Source organism: Calypte anna, chromosome 20 (genome assembly GCF_003957555.1).
Source record: "Calypte anna isolate BGI_N300 chromosome 20, bCalAnn1_v1.p, whole genome shotgun sequence".
In the NCBI taxonomy this organism is placed as follows: Eukaryota; Metazoa; Chordata; class Aves; order Apodiformes; family Trochilidae; genus Calypte; species Calypte anna.
In genome coordinates, this window is record NC_044265.1 from 928,330 (window position 1) to 944,575 (window position 16,246).

Consider the following 16,246-nt stretch of genomic DNA (forward strand, 5'->3'; position numbering starts at 1 on the left):
GGCTGCCAGCTCCTTCCCAAGATCTGGTAACCACAGAAACACAAAGCATAGTGCAGAAGATGGGATGCCTGGCTCAGGGAAGGCCCCTGTGCAGTGCTTGACAGCAGGTTTTGTCCAGCTCCCTGAACAAACAGGACAGGAGCAGTGATTTGTTGGCAGTGCCCCTGCTAGCCTTTTTTTTGTGCTGGCTGGAGAAGAAACTGTATTAAATAAACATGTGCAGAGACCAGAAAAATAGCAGCAGCATTATTTAAGCAGCCTGTGATTGAGCTCTGGGACCCACAAGCACTTGAGCTGCAGCTAGGAACAGTGAGTCCTCTCCTGTGTTCCCTGTTCACTCCTGCCCCTGGTCTCAGGCCCCTGCTCCTCCTCTCCTGCCATGCCATCTCTCTGCTCTGTCCTCTAACCTTGGGGGCATTTGCTTTTAGAGCTGGGACACCCCACAAGGACACCCCAGTGAAGAATGGGCTTCCAGAGAGATCCTTGTCAGGCTCTGAGCATCTCTCCTCTTCCTCCAGGTGCAGGGAAATCTGCGGGGAAGCAGGGTCGTGCTCCCGCAAGGGCTCTGCCACATCACCAGCCCTGAGCAATGCTCTAGGAAACACTGGGACCATGAAGGGCTTAGGAGACAACAGAAGCCGCCACCTCTCCGATAACCTGGACTCCCCTCAAGACTCTCTTTATGCCCCCCAGGACAGGAACCCTTATCTCCTCAGCCCCACCGACTCCTTCACCATGGACCCCCGATTCCCATCCCAGAACACCATCCATGGCGACTGTCTCCTTCCACTCAACAACCAGATCTCCAACAGCAGCACTTTCCCCCGCATCCATTACAACTCTCACTTCGAGGTCCCGGATGATAACCCTTTTCCAAGCCATGCCCAAGCCACTAAAATCAACCGCCTGCCCGCAAACCTCCTCGACCAGTTTGAGAAGCAGCTGCCCATCCACAGAGACGGCTTCAGCACCCTCCAGTTTCAGAGGAGCGACGCGAAGCACCGGAGCGAGAGCCCCGGGCGCATCCGGCACCTGGTGCACTCCGTGCAGAAGCTGTTTGCCAAATCCCAGTCTCTGGAGGGCCCCGCCAAGGGCAACGTGAACGGCAAGAAGGGGGGAGACGACCCCAAGCAAAACCGGAGGAGCAAGAGCAAAGACCGAGTGAAGACTTCGGAGCCCAAGCGCAGGACCAGGTCCAACATTTCGGGCTGGTGGAGCTCAGATGACAACTTAGACAGCGATACCTGCAGCTACCGCAACCCCATGGGCCTCATGACCCTGGGCCGGCAGCCAGACCACAGCCAGCCCAAATACTTCATGCATGCTTACAACACCATCAGCGAGCACATGCTGAAATCCTCCAAGAGCAATAACGACCTCAAGGTCACCCCTTGCACCAATATCCCCATCAACAACGACTCCAACTACATCAAGAGGGGCTCCTGGTCCACGCTGACACTCAGCCACGCCCGGGAAGTCTGCCAAAAGGCCTCTGCCACCATCGACAAAGCCTTGCTGAAATCCAAGTCCTGCCATCAAGACTTGGCCTACCACTACCTGCAGGTGGGTGCAGAAGGAGGGGTTGTGGCTTGCTCCGTGCTGGGAGAGTGCGGGAGGACAGGACACCCTCTCAGTGGGTGCTCCATTGCCTGGGAGGGCTTATCAAACAGCTCCAGATGGTCCAGATGCCACCACAAATCAGACTGGGGGGGGATAAATTCAGCCAGGTCCCAGGGACAGACCCCCAAACCTGCTGCAGTGGCACTGGTGTTGATGGGGTACAGATCCCCCAACTGCAGCACTACCCTAGGACCTCCCAGCCCCTGTGCTGGACCATGGCAGCTTAGGGAGGAGGTGATGTGCCCACACTGCAGCCACAGCACCCTCTGTGGGACACCAGCGTGCCCCCCCTGCCCACCCAGTCCCTGCAGATGCTGTGCTGGGGTGGACTCTTGGCAACCCAGGCACTGAGCTGCCCACTTTTAGCTGTTTCCACTTGGTGCCCTGGCAACTGGGCACACTGAAAGGCCCCAGCTCACATCCCACCCAGACACAGCCCCCCAGCCTCCAGCCAAGCACCAGCACCACCACCCCCCAGCCTGAGGCTCACCAGTAATAACTGATGCTTAACCCCTTATATCCACGCATCGCAAGGATGTGCCGCTGTGCCCAGTAAGCCCCGCTCTGCAGAGCTTCCCTGGAGCACTGGTAGGACCTGTGGCTCTGTGGGGCATGGCTGTCAACCCCCCCGGGCAGGCCTGGGGACCCAGCTGCCCTGCTTGCATGGCAGAAGCCCGCATGGCTCATGCTGCTTTGAACTCCCCATCACCAAGAGCTCCAGGTCACTGGGGTGGGGGGGGTTGAGAAGCATTTGACAGCACAAACCTGGTTGTGTCCTAGAGAGAGGAATGAAGATAAATAAGCCAGGTCTGGATGGGGGAAGGAGGGGACGAGTCTATGTACATGAATCTCCAGCATCCTTTTTAACACAGAGGTGTTGGGCTCCCCTGGCTGTGGCCAGTGGGCTTAGATGCTTTAAGGAGCAACAAATTATTGAAGCACACTCTGTTTCCAACACTATGCTGGCCTGGCTGCAAACCAGATTTCAGAGGGACTTATTACATCAGGAGCATCATCACAAAAAATATTCTTGGCCTGGTTTCTTTTTCTTTTCCCCCTCTTTTCAGTGAAAAAGAGCTGCAGACAAAATACCCACCAGTTACCTCCTCCAGCTGTGGCAGCAGAGACCAGTGCAGCCCTGGGTGCCCAGTGGGACCCCCACAGCCCCTCACACCCACCAGAGCAGTGGGGCTGTCCTGCTCCTTGTTCCCCACCCATGTAATGAGCCTCTATTTCTCAACAGCCTGGCAGAGGGCTGTGGGCACAGCTGGGTGGCAGGAGCCCAGCCAGCAGCTGGGTAACCCCACAACTCAGCTGGGAGGACCCAGGGGCCACCCTGCAGCCCAGCAAGCCCCCGTGGAGCTGGGACCAGCCCCTCAGCCCTGGGCCAAGTGACGCAGGCAGTGCCCAGGTAGGGATAATGTTCTGAGGGGAAGCCTTTGCCCAGCTCCCTCCCCACCGTGACCCTCCTGGGACCATTGGATCAGCCAGCAAAGTGCCACCAGGCTGGGACTGGGAGAAGCCAGGGCAGGGAGCAGGTGCTGTGGGTATAGCTGGAGGGGCAGCAGGGGATGTGGCCAACATCCCAAGTGTCCAGGGCAGGTCCTGCAGCCAGCAGCATCTCACCAGCCCCCGGATAATCAGTGCACGGGTCACAGATGCTCAGACTGACCTTGTCCCCCAGGTCAGGGGCAGGGCACAGGGCTTGGGCCCTTGGGGTAGGATGAGGTGATTGTATCCAGACCCCTCCTTGGCACAGGAAGGGAACTCAGCTGGTGATGGAGAAGTCACCACTGGAGGCTGGTGTGTGGGAAATGGCCTTTTGTGAGACCACATGTCCCCTGCCACCTGCTCCTCACTGGAGCAGGATGAGCCCTGCTTGTCCCATAGTGAGGGGCAAAAGCAGCTGTCCACCCACTGACCCCAGAGCTTGAGGAGCCCTGCCTGAAGGTGCTGCAGGACAGAAATGTCTGCAGAGTCCCAGAGGTGGAGAAGAACCCCTCTGCCATGAAGGAGGGCAGGAGTGAGATGGGAACAAACATGACCCCCAGCCTCCAACCTCTAAGGCTTACTCCACCTCCCCTGCCTCATTTGCAGGGTCTGGGTAGTGTTGGGACTCCTCAGGGACTATTGGGGGTTCATGTGATGTTTTCAGGCCCATCCCCAGACGTTGAAGCTGAGAGCAGCAGATAACCCAGCTCCAGGTCCAGCTTTGTCCAGTCCTTAGAGCACCCAACCCAGGGAGGGAGGCTGTGCTCCCTGTCCCTGTTCTGCCCTCCCTGTGGGCCTCACATGTGGCTGTTTCTGCAAGGGGAAAGGCAGAGGGATCAGGATTCCAACAGCCAAGAGGCTCCTTAGAATGAGAAATGTCCTAGGCAAGGCTGGGCAGAATTTCTGACCCAGACACGCTCAGCCTCATACTGAGACCATACTGATGGGATGGACAGTGTTCCCACGGGGACAGAGTCATACCACAGGCACCATTAGCCTGATCCATAACCCAGAGAAGCCTCCCCAACCCTACTTACAGTCAGACTGCACTAGAACTTCCTTAGCCCCCAAAAATAAATCTGCAATCCAGGGTGGGTGTCTTCGTGCCAGCCACTCCACAGTGGCTGCTCTCACAGCAGCCCCACAGAACTCCCATGGGGCAGGAACCCAGGCCCAGCTCCTGCTTAGAAGGTGACCTGCCAGAAGGCAGCCTGGGCTCCAGCTTTCTTTCTTGAGGCCGTGGCAGTCACAGCCCTTGGGACACATGAGGGATCAGGCTCAGGTGGGAGCGGTGGTGTCCGGGTCCTGGCTGCATGGCACGTGTGTCCCCGTGGGTGCCCCATGTGTGATGCATGGCAGTGTGTGCTGGGGCTGGGCTGCATGTCAGAGCTGCTACACGTGTGAGTTGAAACCCTGTTTGCTCTGAGAGTCTCTCTTCCCCCAGAGCTCACCAAAGCAATGAGAGCAGTGCAGCTCTTTCACCCCCAGGACTGGAATTTTCCCATTCCCTCCTCTCTCCCCTGTCTCCAGATGACTGGGGAATGCCCCAGCCAGAATTCAGGTAGGGCCAAACCCCTGTGTGGCCACTTCTTTCCTTTACTGTCCATACTTGGCTCATGATACAGGGAGAAGAGCCAGAGGAATGGCTCCTTTGCAGCAGGCAGTACTGTGGGAGGATGCTGGCAGTGGGGCCCAGCTCCCAGGGACAGACATGCTTGGACCCCACATGCCTGCACCACAGGGCAGCACACAGACTGAGAGCAGGCAGAAAGGAGGATCCACATCCTGAGCTCTGGCTGAGCATCTCTGCTGCCCAGTCTGTGCATCCCCCTGCCCTGCTGTGCATCCACAGGGCAGGATGGATGCTGAGCTTTGTGTCAGCACCTGCCCACCAGGGCTCTCAACCTGGGCATCCTCTTTCTCTGACCCCTTTCACACCAACCAAACCACCATGGGTAGAACCAAGCCTACTTCTGAGAGAGCAGCAAGAAGACCAGCAACACTCCCACAGCCTGGGATGAGCCTCCTGAGCCTCTCTGTGTCACGTCTGGGTTCAGTACAAGGCAGCCTTCATTTCCACTTTTCCTTTCTGTAATACCTGTGCTGTGTTGGGAGCCCAGGGTCTCAGCTGCCAGAAAAGATACTTCCATCAAGGTGCTGCACTGCTCAATGTCTGTCCCTTGCTAATGAGGTGCTCTGGGCTTTTTGCCCCCACTGCAGTCTGTGGGACAGGCTCCTCACAACTTAGGTGCTGAAGGTGCAAAGCAGCAGCCTGGAGGCCCCTGAACAGCACCTCATGTGCCTGTGCTGCTTTCAAAGACACCCAAAAACACCTATTGGTCCCTTCAGGAGTGACCCTTGGGAAACACTTGTCCTGCACTCTGTCCCACTGAAGCAGGAGCTGTGGGGGTCCCTGTGGGCTCTGTGAAGCCAGAGGCAGGACACAATCCAAACTGGGGCAACAGATCCAAAGGGTGTCTTGCCAAGCATCTCTCTTCCCCTTGACACTGCTAAACTGGAATGTAGAGCACCTTGAGAGAAGCTTTGCTTCTTGCCACCCTGTCAAGGCACAAGGCAGAGGAGAGGCAAGGGAAGAAATAAGGTACCTCAATTAGGAGCAGCAGGGCTGTGGCAATGCAGCAGGGTAGCTGGTGAGGCTGTCCCCAGGAGCAGCACAGGCTCTGTTTGGGGCAGGCTGTGCTATGGGATGCTCAGCTCACATTGCTACAGACCAGCTGCACCCAGAGACATGCTGGGAACACAGTCCTTGTCTTGCTTTGCCTGGAGTGCCAGGAGGAAGATGCACCAACCCAGGCAGAGCTGTGCAACCAGCAGACCCTGTCCTCAAGCAGCAGTAGCAGTAGCCAGGAGTCCTACTGTCCCTGCTGAGCCCAGCACCTCTCACTGCCCCACAGAGCACAGCATCTGCCTCTGCCTAGGGAGCAGCCACGCAGCCCCCTGACCCCTGCTTGGCACACCAGGCTGCTGTCACACTGTCACCCCCCCAGCCAGGGGCTGCAGCCCCCAGCCCTGTCTGCCCACACCCCAGCCCATGCTGGCCCAGGACCCTCGGAGGCTGCAGCTTGTTCCAAGCAGAACGCAGGCAGCAGAGTGCACTCTCAAGTCAGATCTGAAGCCAAGGCACTGGGCATAAAACTGCTTCTCCAGGGCATCCGTGTCTTTCAGGAGAGGTCAGAGCCAGCCAGCCCAGTGAGCTGTGGGATCTCTCCCATGGCAGCAGTCAGGGCAGGGTCACCCAGTGCCAGCAGCTGGGCTTGGACAGAGGGAGTGCTCACACCCAGGAGAGAAAGGGCTCTCTCTTGCCTTTGTAGGAATGCGCCAGCTGTAGCTGCTGAGCTGGGCAGCCTCACAAGAGGCCATCCCAGAGGCCAATGCCAAGCACAAAGCTTACAGGAGGCAGAGAGGAAAGAGTGGGAAAGTCCTCAGCAAGCAGCAGGGCCAAGGAGGTTGTGTTGGTCACCCACCTGGATCTCACAGGCAGGTAACACTCTGGCCCTTTGTCCCGTGTCCCTCAAGAATCCGGGTCCTGGCTCATGGGTGCAGATGACAGCAGGAGTCCATCACCAAGGAGATCCCATGGGCAGCTTGGGTTCTGCTCTGCATGGTGCTGGAGTCTCCCCTTGCCTTCTCCTGAGGACGTGCAGCAGGCTGGCAGGACATGGGCTGAACCCTTGGCTCCTCTGGGCAGAAGAAAGCCCCTGGAGTGAGCTAAGCTGCTGTGTGTGGAGTGAGGCTGCATCTGGCACAGCCAGGTCCTTCCAGGAGAATCCCCTGTCCTGAAGCTGAGCTGAAGATGGATGCAGCCCACAGCAGCACAGGCTCTGAGTGACACAACTTGGCTGCTGTGAGCAGGGGGGGCAACAGGAACCCAGCAGCACTTCACAGCTCTGGCTGACCACAGGTGGCTGTAACACATCTCTATGTCCCCAGAGCACTCTGTAACACTGCAGATTAACCCCACACCCCCCAGGAAGCCAAATCCAACCACAGCATCCAGCAGAGTCAACGTGGACACAGGAGTTCTACTTGGCACTGTTCCCTCTGCTGCTCCCAAGGGTCCAACCTGCTTCCCACAGCAGACTGGGAGGGTTCAGCTCTCCATGGTTTGCACACTGCTGCATTCTTCACATCTCCCCTTGCTTCTCCTTGACCACATCTCCTCAGCTCAATGGCAGGCCCAAGATCAGTTAGAAACCAAGTTATCCATGAAACCAGGGCTTTCTCCTGACCACTAAAGTTGCCTTTTCTGCTAGACTGAGCCAGCTCTGGCTCCTGTCCTGGTCAGTCCTGGGCTGAGTCCTGGCTCTGCTGCTGGCCAAGTTCCTTGGCTGTTCTCTAATCACCTCCATAACCCCTCTGCAGGGCAGACAGGCACTTTGGTTTCTTCAGGTGCTCAGTGCTTCAGGACTCTACTGGAGACATCACTTCTCCTATCTCTAAAGAGGAAACCAGAGCCATGTCTGCCTTAAATTAATGCAGCCTTGTCATCTCAGTGAAGTTAGGAAGTGGTTTTCTTCACAAGGTGCTACTCAACTCTCTGTGGAGAGGTCTGTGTGCCCAAGCTGCCCTAGAGGGACCTGTGAGGGCCTGGCTTGGCTTCAGAAATTCACTTCAGCCACTAAGAGCCACATTCAACTCAGAAACCTTAAAGAGTGTTGGACCTAGTGAAGGACTGGGCTCTGATCCACAGGTCCTGGTCTACAATATCTCTTGATTGCCTTGGCCTAAAGAGTCCACTTTACATTAACTCAGCATGGGCTTTGCATTGAACAAGTGTGTACCCCTCCTGAGACAGTGCCCAGCACAGATCTGGTGAGACTCTTCCCTTCCCATTCTGTCCAGCATTATGCAGCTTGTACCAGCCGTGTGAGCATGTAAAGATGGTCTGCAGTGGTGGGGTGGGGGGCAGATGTGCTGAAACAGGGGCTATTGACTGTGAGGATGCCTGGCATGAACTGGTAAGGGAGGGTCAGAAAGGAATTGCCTTGCCTGTTCCCACTACACTCCAGATGAGGGTCAAACACTTGTCCTTCCGGCCGATCCCCCCAAGTCCCAGTGATCCCACTGGTCCCAGAGTTGTCGTCCCTCAGATCTGCTCATGCTCCCCTTCCTCTTGCAGGTGCCTCAGGGGGAGTGGAACAACACGCTGTCTCGAGACAAAGACAGTGAGATCCCATGCCGGCGCATGCGGAGTGGGAGTTACATCAAAGCCATGGGGGATGATGATAGTGAAGACTCAGAAACCAGCCCCAAACCATCCCCGAAAACTGCAGCTCGGAGGCAGAGTTACCTCAAGGCCACCCAACAGTCCCTGAGTGAGCAGAGCACCACCCAAAGGTAACGCTGGAGCTCCTCTGGAAGCTCTGCACAGGGCTCCAGGGACACCTCAGAAGCAGTCCTTGGGGTCCATTTCACAGCATCCACATGGAGACTGCACGTGTGGAACAGAACACACCAGCTCAGGCTGCCCACAGGAGGCAAGCAGGACAGGAGAACATCTGGCAGAGGAATGGAGAGAATTTTCCATCCTGGTGACTCCAAATAGTCCCGGTGTTAGGAGCCTGTTCCAGGCCCCTGGCCCCTCAGTGGTGGTGAGGGCACTCATTTGTGGAGCTCTCTCAGCATCTGCTCTTCTGAGGGAGTGCAGAGATCCCAGCCCCTTGATGCTGTTTAGATGTGGAAGATGCTCAGCCAGCATGGCTGAGCCCACTCGGCATGCAGCCCACAGGCTGCTGGGACTGTGCCATCTGCTCTGCTCCATAAGTGTCTCGGGGACCCTGGGACCTGCCAGAAAGTGCCCCGTTGCCACACTAGGCTGAGCAATATCCTGAGGCCAGGAGAGATGAATTAGGAGGTCTGGAACCAGGTATAGAGGGAGCGAGACCCACAGTGGCTAGAGCCAGAGAAGTAGCAGAGCAAGGGGAAGAGACCAGAGGCTCTGGGCATTGCAGGACCAGCAGGCTGGAGGTGATGCTTAGCAGAGTCCTCACCACCTGCTCTGCTTCCCAGGACGAGGCATCCAGGGGCTGGAAGGAGCTGGAAGTGGCTGGAAGGGGCTGGCAGAGGCTGGCAGCGTTCCAGGTGCTGGGGTTTGGGAGGGTGTGAGCAGCACAGAGGGGCAGGAGGAGGAGGGACCCACCTTAGCTGAGCTGCTGATGTTCAAACAGGCAGAGGAAGTGAGGGTGCAGTAGGCAGTGGGGAAACCCCTCATGGTGGCTTCAGGTCGCAGAGCAGATGCTGCTTGCTGCTGAGACACGGCCACAAAATTAACTGTAAGGAGCCCTGGAGATGTCTGCTCTGAATCCATCCCTGCTCCCTGCCTCACATCCACTGCTGGGGGAGCAGAGTTCGGTCCAGAGGTCTCTGATGCAAAATACCCAAGCTGAGAGACAAAGGTTCTTCCTACCTTGGGTTCCCTGTCGATTCAGGTCACATCCATCGGGTCTGACCTCACCTGGACTGCCGGGTCCAGCCAGAGCCCATGGGCAGCAGCTTTGAGCAAGGGGCTGTCCAGGTGTCAGAAACGCAGGGGCAGAGCCAGCCGAGATGTGGGGACAGCTTCGTGGGGGAGGAGGGGCCCAGGCTGTGCGTGGCCATTGCTGCGAGTTCCCAGCAGGAGCTCAACTGGAAGGAAGGATCCTGCCTGGGAAGGAGGGGGCTCTGCAGCTCTGTGGTCCGGTGAGGGACATCGTGTCCTGGTCAGCCCGTCCCCTCTGTCCCAGCGTTTGTGTGTTTGGGCACAGGACGGGCAGGAGCGCCGGAGCATGAGCACGGCTGCCATCTGCTGACCACCCACTCGCCTCCCCCGTCCGTCACCGAGGAGCTTTAGGGATGCTGGGGATGCTCAGGTGCTGCGGAGCCTCCTCAGGGTCCCCCAGCAGCCTGGCACACCCCTGGGACAGAAGACTTCACCAAGATCTCCTTTTCCAGAGCTGCTGTGGCCACCGCTGGGCTCCACCAGGTGGTTTTGGACAGGAGGGACTAAAAGGAGGAGAGCTGCAGTCTTAGCCAGGACCAAGCACACAGCAGTGAGCTGTAATATGTCTCTTCCCTTACAAAGTCCAAAGTTGCCTGCTCTGTGACTCGGCTTCCCCACAGCCAGGGTGTGCACATAGGTTAGGGTGAAGCCCAGGGTGATGGGCAGAGGGAGGCTGGCAGGGACACTGCCTGGCCCAGGAGACAACTGACACGATGGCACACAGTGTGTTCACGGAGAGAACCCACTCAGGATGAGGGAAACAAAGCAATGAACTGACAGCCCAGGGCCTGGGGTGCCTTTTTGCCTTGGCCACTCAGCACTGGGTCCCTTGGGATTGGGTGTCTCCTCCATCACCCTTGGCAGAAGACACTAACGCTCATCACACCCCATGATGGAGTCTCAGGAGGTGCCCCGATCCTTCCCAGAGGTCCAGACACTCTGCAGGGCTCCTGCCCTGACATACCCTGCCCACAGCTTTGCTCTCCCCCAGGCTGGTGAAGGACAGACCTCTGCACCCACACTCCAGCTAGATGCAGGGGAAGCAGCACCCCCAGGAGGGTGCCCACAGCTCCCCAAGGCACAGCTCCCCCTTCTCCTGGGCTGTGACAAGGACACCTCTGCACAGGGTCTCATGGTGGAACAGAACAGCAGGGGAGCCCCAGCCTTCCCACATCCCTCCCATCCTTCCACATCCCTCCCAGCCCCTGGGTCTCATCAGAGACCATACCTGTGGTCCTGGCAAGGTCAGGCCCAGTGACCCTGCTTTTCTCCTGCAGCAGAGGAGCACAAGGACAGGGCTTCTCACAGATCCTGAAGCAAAAGCTGCTCTGGAAATACCAACACTCCACCCCCACCCCTTCCCCCTCCCTATCCTGCAGCACCAGCATTCAGGTTTGCTCTCTTGGAACTTACAGATATTTTTTGGGGGTAGTCTACACAAATAACAACAAAAAAGAAGCAAACAAAAAAACAAACAACAACAACAACAAAAGCCTGCAGATGTTTCCAATTGCAAGGTCCACAAAATACCATTTAAAAGTCATTTCTCACCTCTCACCCCCTTCCCACCTGTCCCAGCAGGGAAGAGTTATCTTCTGTGACCCCAGACCCTGGCACCAGCCTGTCTGAGAGCCACAGTGTCATCAGGACTGTGACTCTGGGGGCTGCCATGGATTCCCTGTGCTCCCTGGGGTCTGGCTGGACTAAGCTGGCATATGCAGTGCATTCCCAGGTGCAGCAAGACCCTGGGTCTCCTGCACCCCACATGTGCCAACTCAAGCCAGGGGCCAGCAAGGTGAGAAAGTGCTTCCTCCTACTCTGGGAGCTGCAACAGGGGCCAAGTGGTGTCCTCGGTGCCCAGCATCATCCCCACACCTGGGGGACATCTGTCCATGCCTGGCAGAGGGTGCTGCAGGCAGAGGTGCTCCAGCCCTGCACAAATCCATCTCTGCCCCTGCCATGGGACACCCCTCACCCACTCTCTCTCTGCTGGCAGGAGCCTGGATCGCCTGGACTCTGTGGAGATCCTCCTACCTCCAAAGTTCCCTACCTGGGAGGAAGAATACAACCAGATCTCTGACAGCATCAACGAGTCCAGCTGCATCAACCAGGTGAGCTGCTGGAGGGCTGAGCAAAGGAGGCAGCTGGGGGGGAGAGAGGGACATCTTTTGCCCCCTTCAAAATATAGTACTGGCCGTGCTCTGGCAGTTTTACCAAAGCCTAAAGGCCCTCTCCTTCAGTCTCATTGATGTTAGACTCCCCTTCCTCCCCTGCCGTGTCTCCTCTCAGCACTGCTGGTGCAGCTGAAGTCATTGACATGGCCACAGGTCTGGTAGCCCAGAGCAGTGCTTCATAGCCATTGGGTGAATCTCAGGGCTGCTCTGAGCCCAGGGTCCCACCACATCACCACCCAGAAGCCACCTTGCTGTAAGGATGCTCACCCCTGCTGTAAGCTCCTCACTCCCACTGGGTGGGGACAGAGCCCAGGGCAGCATCACCTGCAGCAAAACCTGGCACCCAACCTGGGACCCTGCAGCAAAACCTGGCACCCAGCCTGCAGCCCTGCAGCACCCACCAGCAACAGTAACCCTGCTTATCTCTGAGGACCTGGTCCTTTGTGCAACAGACCGGACCCAGGAACAAGATCCCATAACTGGGGAGCCCTGGAGTCCTGCCAGCCAGCTGGGGATGTCTCCCTTGCTATTCCTGGTTCCCATGGGAAGTGCAAAGTCAAAGATGCCAGTGAGGCACTGGTGGTGGGTGACAAGCCCCTTACCACGGTGTGGATTCATGCCATGACCCCAACTTCTGCAAACTGGGTTTAACTCCCTGCCCCACACTATGTCCCTCCTTTGGACTACTCTGGAGCAGCTGAGAGCTCGGGTGGGTACAGCTCAGCTGCCTCACAGGCCAGGAAACAACTCACATCAGGATGAGGCCTCTGCAGAAGTCTTGTGTGCTTATCCCAGCCACGTGGGGCCCAGACTTTCACCTTCCTGGGAAAGGTCTTCACCCAGCTGTTCTGCTGTTGCCCTGGGCCTCTGTCATGTCCCATTTCTGTTCACGTGTGTCTGCCTGGGAACACATGTGCACACACACACACACACACACACACACACGTGTTGTGCCTTCTGTGCTGCTCCCCTCTGTCTCTGCAAAAGGTCCAAGGGTGGCAGCATGAGGCAGTGCTTAAAGCAGCACAGTGGGCATCACTGATGAACCAGAGCATGGAGAAAGATGAGAAGCATCTGTTCCCCTCTTGGTGTCTGGGGCTCTGAACCCTCCTTCATCCCAGCCCAGCATCCCCAGCCCCATGGCTGCTGTCTCCTGCCTGGTTGGAGCCCTTGGTGGAGAGCTCTGGGGAAGAACATTTATTGCTCGCTCACATAAATGTTCCTTGTGGTCAGTCTCATTCTTTGTACATCAACAGCAATGTGCTGGCTGTCTCCTTGTATGGAGAAGGGGTCAGGACTGTCACAGTCCTGTCCTTTGTGTGTAAATCCATGTCTGAAGCCAGGTCTCTGCCAGGAGACAAGTAGGCTGAGTCTAAGCCCTCTCCCTGTCTAAAGCTGCCATTTAGCAGCTGAGTGCAGCAGCCCCGTGAAGACATCAGAAAGGAGATGGAGGATGCAGCCCATGATGACCCATACTGGTAGCACTGGGATGTTGAGGGGACACTGACTGCCAGAACACCCTCTCCAGTGTAAGGCTGCTCTCATCATGTGCACTCTGACCACGTCCCTCCAAGTTCAGTTTCAGTTGCATCTGGGTTGTGATTTAGAGTCCCCACACAAATGTCACATCTGTTGGTCCAGGATGGAGCTGGTACAGCCCTCAGTGTGTGCTGGTGTGATCCTCTGGCAGGTCCAACTTCCCCTTTCAGCCAGCACCAGAGGCAGCTCTTTCCCTTCCCTCACTTCTGTGTGACCTCCAACACCTTCCTTGTGTGACCAGCAAGACTTTGCTCTCTTCCCACACAGACACATCACCAGCTCTGAAAGACAAGTCCACACTGCTTGGTTTTGACCCAGCTGACATCCCCCTATCAAACCTCTGGAAGGCTGGGTTTCACTGGAAGTGCATCCACCTGTGACACCAAGGGGACCAGTGGCCAGACAGAGCCAGCTGCTGACCCCAGACACTGCTTATCCACACTTTGAACTATTCCCTGTGGAGAGGGGCCAGACCCAGCCCCCAGAGCCAGGTGTTTGAGTACATTTTGACCCTGGATTCTTTCCAAGATGGGTCACCTTGGTCATCTTGCACAGGGCAGAGCTCATGGGGTGGATGTGTTGTGCAGACCAGGGGAGAAGATGAGAAGAAGACATTCCTCCTCTCAAGCAGCACAGTGTTTGTTGGGCATCTGCCCTTGCACCAAGTGTTTTACCTTGGCTTTGCCATGGAGAAAAGGCTTCCATGTGGCTTCTTCCTGGTGCAGGGACAAAGGAAATAGCAGCAAGGTGACCAGCCCAACTCATCAGCACGAAGGACAGTTTCCCTGACACAGAGCACCCAGACTGCCCATCCACCCCAGCTCTGTCACTGCTCCCAGACACATTGTGAGGCGCTGGGCAAAGCTGGGAGCTCCACAGAGGAGCTAACTGGGAGCCAGCAGCCACACAACCTCTGTGTGAGAAGGGGGGTCCCAGCATTGTGTGTCCCAAGTGCTCTCTGTGTACAAATACAGACAGGGTGTGTACAGCAGGCTGAACACATCAGAGCTTCTCTCCTTCTGGGAGATGTCCCGTGGAGCTTTGCCATGCAGTGTTTGTGCTGTCTGAGGGGCCTGTGTGGCATCTTGCTTGGCATCTTCTCAGCTTTGGTTTGTACTGAAGTGTCAGCAGTGGTGGCCCCAGGGGACAGGCCAATCTGCTCCCCTAGTCCTCAGTCCCTGTGCAATGGCTGTCTGTGTGAGGGGCTCCCCTCTTGTTGGCCTTTAACCTTCTCCAACTCTTTCTTCCAGATCTTTGGACCCCCCTCACTTATATTTACCCATGGAGAGCAGGTACCGTCCCACTGGTGTTTCCCTCTTCCTTCCACATGGACCTTTCTGGGTTCAGCCTGTACACCCATGCCAGGGTGTTTGGCAGGCTGAGGGGTCAGCTCACACCTGGGGGCAGCAAGAGGAGGAGGCAGCACTTCTGACCCAGGCACTGCAGAGCAGCTGGAGAGCTTGGTTCCCCAGCCCCTTGGGAACTGCCAGTTTTATTACAGGGAAGGTAGAGGAACTTTTTGAGCCAAGCCTTGTGGAACTCAGATGCCAATGATGGGCAGAAATACTGTCATTCAAGCCAGAGGAAGGGCCAGAAGAGATGGAAGTGAGAAATAGGGCCAATCTCAGCATCTCTCATCTATATTTCAGAACATTCTGCTTTAGGCTGCCTCTGGTTTAACCCGGATGAGCCTCTTCTGAGTCCAGGTTTGACCAGCTACTGCTCCTGGAAAGTGAGCAGGGCCAGGGGCACAGGTGGGAGGGAGATGAGGGCAGTAGGAGAAGAAGGGAGCAAAGCTGCCCCTGCTCAGCTCGCATCTCACCACAGCTTGCCCCTGAGCCCTCTCCTGGACCCACACAGTCCAGCCTGGCAGCCTCACACCTTCCCACCTTCTCTCTCTCCACTCTGCCCCTGTTGTAGGGCCAGGGAACCTCCCTGACCGAGGAGCAGGGGCTGCCAGCTAAGGCCGGGGTCTCCCAGCTGCTCTGGTGGAGCAGGAGGACCCGTCAGGGGCTGGACAGGGATCGGAGCCCCAGGCACTCTCAGCCTCACCATCAGAAACCGGGGGCTCTCTCTCAGGCACTGTGTGTTGAGTCTCTCCTACCCCACAAGCTGGGACCCTCTGGCCTCCAGGCAGGGTCCCCTCTTCCCTCTCTCTCGGCAGAGCCTCGGCACCCTGCATCCTCCCAGCACTGACCACTGCTCCCCCGGGGCTCTCCTGGCATACCTGGAACCGTGCTGGAGCAGCGGCAGGGAGAGGGAAGGGTAAGGACTGCCCGGGGCAAGGGTGACTGGTTCTGCCCCTCTTCCCCTGCAGGCACCGGACCCGGAGCTGGGGGAGCCGTACGAGCCCGTTTGTGACTCTACCTACAGCGAGGCCGAGTCGGCAGCCGCGGAGGTGCTGGACCTGCCCCTGCCCAGCTGCTTCCGCTCCCGCAGCCACAGCTACCTCCGAGCCATCCAGGCGGGCTGCTCCCAGGAGGAAGACACCAGCTCCATCCGCTCCATCTCCCCCCCGCCGTCGGGCAGCCTGAGCGGCAGCAGGACCCTACCCACCAACAGCAGTGAGTGCCTGCGGGGGCTGCGTGGGAAGGGGGAGCGGGGTCACAGGGGACGCTGCTGCCCCCTGCCCGGGAGGTGCCGAGCATGTGGGGCGCTGGGATGACACCTCTGTTGGTTGTCCGTGGTTGTTCAAGGCTTTTGTGGGCTCATGGGGGCTTACTCCGTGCCAGGGAGGGGGCCAGCAGCCAGGGATGCCACTAGGGTGGCTGCGGCTGGAGCTCAGGGTGCAGGTGCTGCAATGGCAGACAGGATCTGCTAGCTGGGACCTGGCTGGCACTGTTGATGTGTCCTGCAGAGGGCCGAGAGAGCTCTCAGTCTTCACTCAGTCAAGCCAAGCCCAAGCCTGAGTGCTACGGCTGGG

The 16,246-nt window shown here is 57.6% G+C and overlaps 1 protein-coding gene across 5 annotated transcripts in view; it reads left to right on the forward strand.

Moving 5' to 3' along the window:
• The first annotated feature begins 612 nt into the window (after positions 1 to 612).
• The window catches only part of DLGAP4 (DLG associated protein 4), a 64,870-nt gene continuing 49,236 nt past the window's right edge, over positions 613 to 16,246 (forward strand). Inside the window, exons 1-6 of one of the 5 annotated variants that reach the window (XM_030462957.1) lie at positions 613 to 1,563; positions 2,155 to 2,208; positions 8,252 to 8,469; positions 11,607 to 11,721; positions 14,574 to 14,615; positions 15,641 to 15,887. In XM_030462957.1, the coding sequence (XP_030318817.1) occupies positions 613 to 1,563; positions 2,155 to 2,208; positions 8,252 to 8,469; positions 11,607 to 11,721; positions 14,574 to 14,615; positions 15,641 to 15,887 (1,627 nt within the window). Of the gene's footprint in view, positions 1,582 to 2,154; positions 2,209 to 2,863; positions 3,032 to 8,251; positions 8,470 to 11,606; positions 11,722 to 14,573; positions 14,616 to 15,640; positions 15,888 to 16,246 lie in introns of all 5 variants that reach the window. The other 4 variants (XM_030462955.1, XM_030462956.1, XM_030462959.1 and 1 more) reach the window with 4 other exon arrangements.